The 2631-nt window shown below is 42.2% G+C and overlaps 1 protein-coding gene across 1 annotated transcript in view; it reads right to left on the reverse strand.

Moving 5' to 3' along the window:
• The window catches only part of HOOK3 (hook microtubule tethering protein 3), a 96849-nt gene that overhangs the window by 62236 nt on the left and 31982 nt on the right, over positions 1-2631 (reverse strand). The window contains exon 5 of the mRNA XM_007455462.1: positions 1820-1952. Within this exon, the coding sequence (XP_007455524.1) occupies positions 1820-1952 (133 nt within the window). The remainder of the gene's footprint in view (positions 1-1819; positions 1953-2631) is intronic.

Raw genomic sequence — 2631 nt, forward strand, 5'->3', positions numbered from 1 at the left:
CACCAAGCACAGAATTCCCAGGCTACAGAGCAGCTGGCACAGCCGGGATCAGAATGAAAGACTGTGAACATGGTGGGGAGAGGCAGTGGCCCAGTCATGGGAGGAAGACGGACAACAGCCCCGTGGGTGTGAAGGGTGTGACGAGGGACAGGGGGCGGAGGTTAGTCAGGTGTGAGAGGGGAAGCGTTAGTTAAGAAGCGGTGTTGCCACGTCAAGGCCCTTCCCCGCGAACACCGTAAAATGCTGGATGATAAAATGATGATGAGAACCACGTTAATGTACTAGTTTTGAAAAGTTAAAAAAAAAAAGTTAAATCTTAAAAGTCCAAAATCCAAGTACGTATGATTACTGGCAGATCCAGGAGGCAGTGGAGAATGAGCTAGGCTACGCCAGGGAGTCTGTCCTGCAAAGTGAGCGTCTAGGTCCAAAGCCTACAGCTCAGCTCAGTACAAAGAGCATTTAGTTCTAATGTGGGAGACACGTGTTTTTGTCCTCGCTAGCCTCTCACGAGCAAGAGATCTTGGGCAAGTCAAACAATACTCAGGAGTCTCAGTTTCCCAATTTGTAAAAAGTGCTGTTTGTTCTGTTAACCAGGCAGGAAGGGAGAACTCGGTAAATATTATTTTTAGTGCGTTTTTACTGCTAATCTCTGCTTTTTCAAATACACCACCACTTATGTGCCCCAATTTGACAAGTCAGAGAGCCAAGAGAAATGCACGGTGAGCCAACGCCTCACTTCTAGGAACTGAGAAACAGCCTCTAAACACAGAGCCCTTGTGTCTGCGGTGCGCTACGGGTTACGAAGCAAACACACACACCGTTTCACCGACTCCTCAAGACGACCAGCTGTCGTGCCCTCCCTCTGCAGACGAGGAAACAGGCCGGGCCCCCAGGGCAGTGACAGGTAACACTCGGCAACTCAGAATTGCATTTGATCCAAGCTCTCTGCTGTGTTCCTGAGACCAGAGCATGCCCTCTGGACAGTGAGAGGTTAAAATCCTGTTCAAATTTTTCATCATTTATGTAATTTTTAGGGAAAACCTCAAGCTAGGTGTTACAGAGAACACTTGGTCTGTGTGAGAAGCTCAACAAATATTTTGATTGTCTTCCCACAGAACGACGGATATAGGTAACATCCTTGCCTTCTCCTATTCACACCCTGTAATAAATAATTAGCCAACTCTTAACAGCTATACATCTCCAAGAGCTGATGAATCTCCTAACAGAATACATAAGAAATTCTTATCTGAATTCAATGAACTACATTAAATAATTTTTCATCTGCCTTTTAAAGTCAAGGGTTCTACTTAGAAATGCCCACCCCACTCAACTGCAAGTTCCGTGAGGGCAGGTACTATATTGGTTTTGTCTGACACTGTGTTCCAAGCCCCAGCATGATGCATGAATTCAGTAAATGTTTATGAAGTAAACCCTTTGCACTTGCAATCTAAAATATCGAACTTTACACTCCTATAGCTGAATTGACTATTATTAATTAATTAATTATTAATTAATTTGGCTGGACCTTGTCCAATTAACAGTAAATTTCATTACATTCAGTGTAGTTAAAAATAATCTACTCAAAGAATTATGCAGTCTTGCAGAAAGGGGAAGAACATCATCATAATCAAATTTATTCTAACCTGTAATACTCTTTTAAGCTTGAAAACAGATTACTAGCAAAATCACAGAAAATGGCATACTTTGTGGGTGGCCTTAAGATGTTGTTGTTTGTACATGTGATTTATATATAAAATACACAATGTGTATTACTTTCCTTAACTATTTTACATGTATACACTAACATCAAATAAATTACCTTGCTTCTGTTCACAGTTCACAGCACAGCCTAAAATGAGTTGGAGCATCCTTCCCAGCTCTGCAGCATCAGAATGCTCCCCAATAAGGTTCACATCAGGGAGAGTAAAGTCATTAATTTGCTGCCCTAAAATCTGGACAGAGATAAAAACATGAGAATTGCATTTACATCTATATGACCAAATAAAATACTTGATAGAGATTAGTTTGTCAGCACCAGAAACTCACTGTTAAGAGCAGAGCAGTTAAGCCAATCTCACTCCCAATTTCTACTTATACCTCCCATACATAAATTATAACTATCCTGAGTCACAACAACTTAGTCCCTCATCTGGTATGTGGTATGCACACTGAGCAAAGAAACTGAGTACTACTGACCCCTCCACCTCCCCCAGAAAGATTGGATGTGCACTCTCCAGAGAAGTAGAGCCTGAGAGCTTCTGAACCAGGGGGCACCAGAAAGAGCAGAAGTTAAATATAGGTTCACGCCCACAACAGGAAGGCTCCCCTGGCCACCTTCACTCCATTTGACTCCAAAATACTGATAAGAAGACACCCACATAAGATAGAGACATTTATGAGACATTTTAGAGACATTTATGAGACATTTTAGAGACATTATGTGGCATTTCCACATAAGGAAAGAGAATGGAGGCTTCCTTCATGGGGAAACTTGCCCCAAATGAAATGACACATTTAGACAGACGGGTAGGTTTCTGTCTGATAACCCTACAGTGAAAAAAGAAGATCCTAAAAGCACAGAAGCAGGATGAATGTGGCTGTAGTGTGATGGGTAAGGAAAGAGCAGGGAAA

The sequence above is a fragment of the Lipotes vexillifer genome, unplaced genomic scaffold (genome assembly GCF_000442215.2).
Source record: "Lipotes vexillifer unplaced genomic scaffold, Lipotes_vexillifer_v1.1 scaffold414, whole genome shotgun sequence".
Taxonomy (NCBI): Eukaryota; Metazoa; Chordata; class Mammalia; order Artiodactyla; family Lipotidae; genus Lipotes; species Lipotes vexillifer.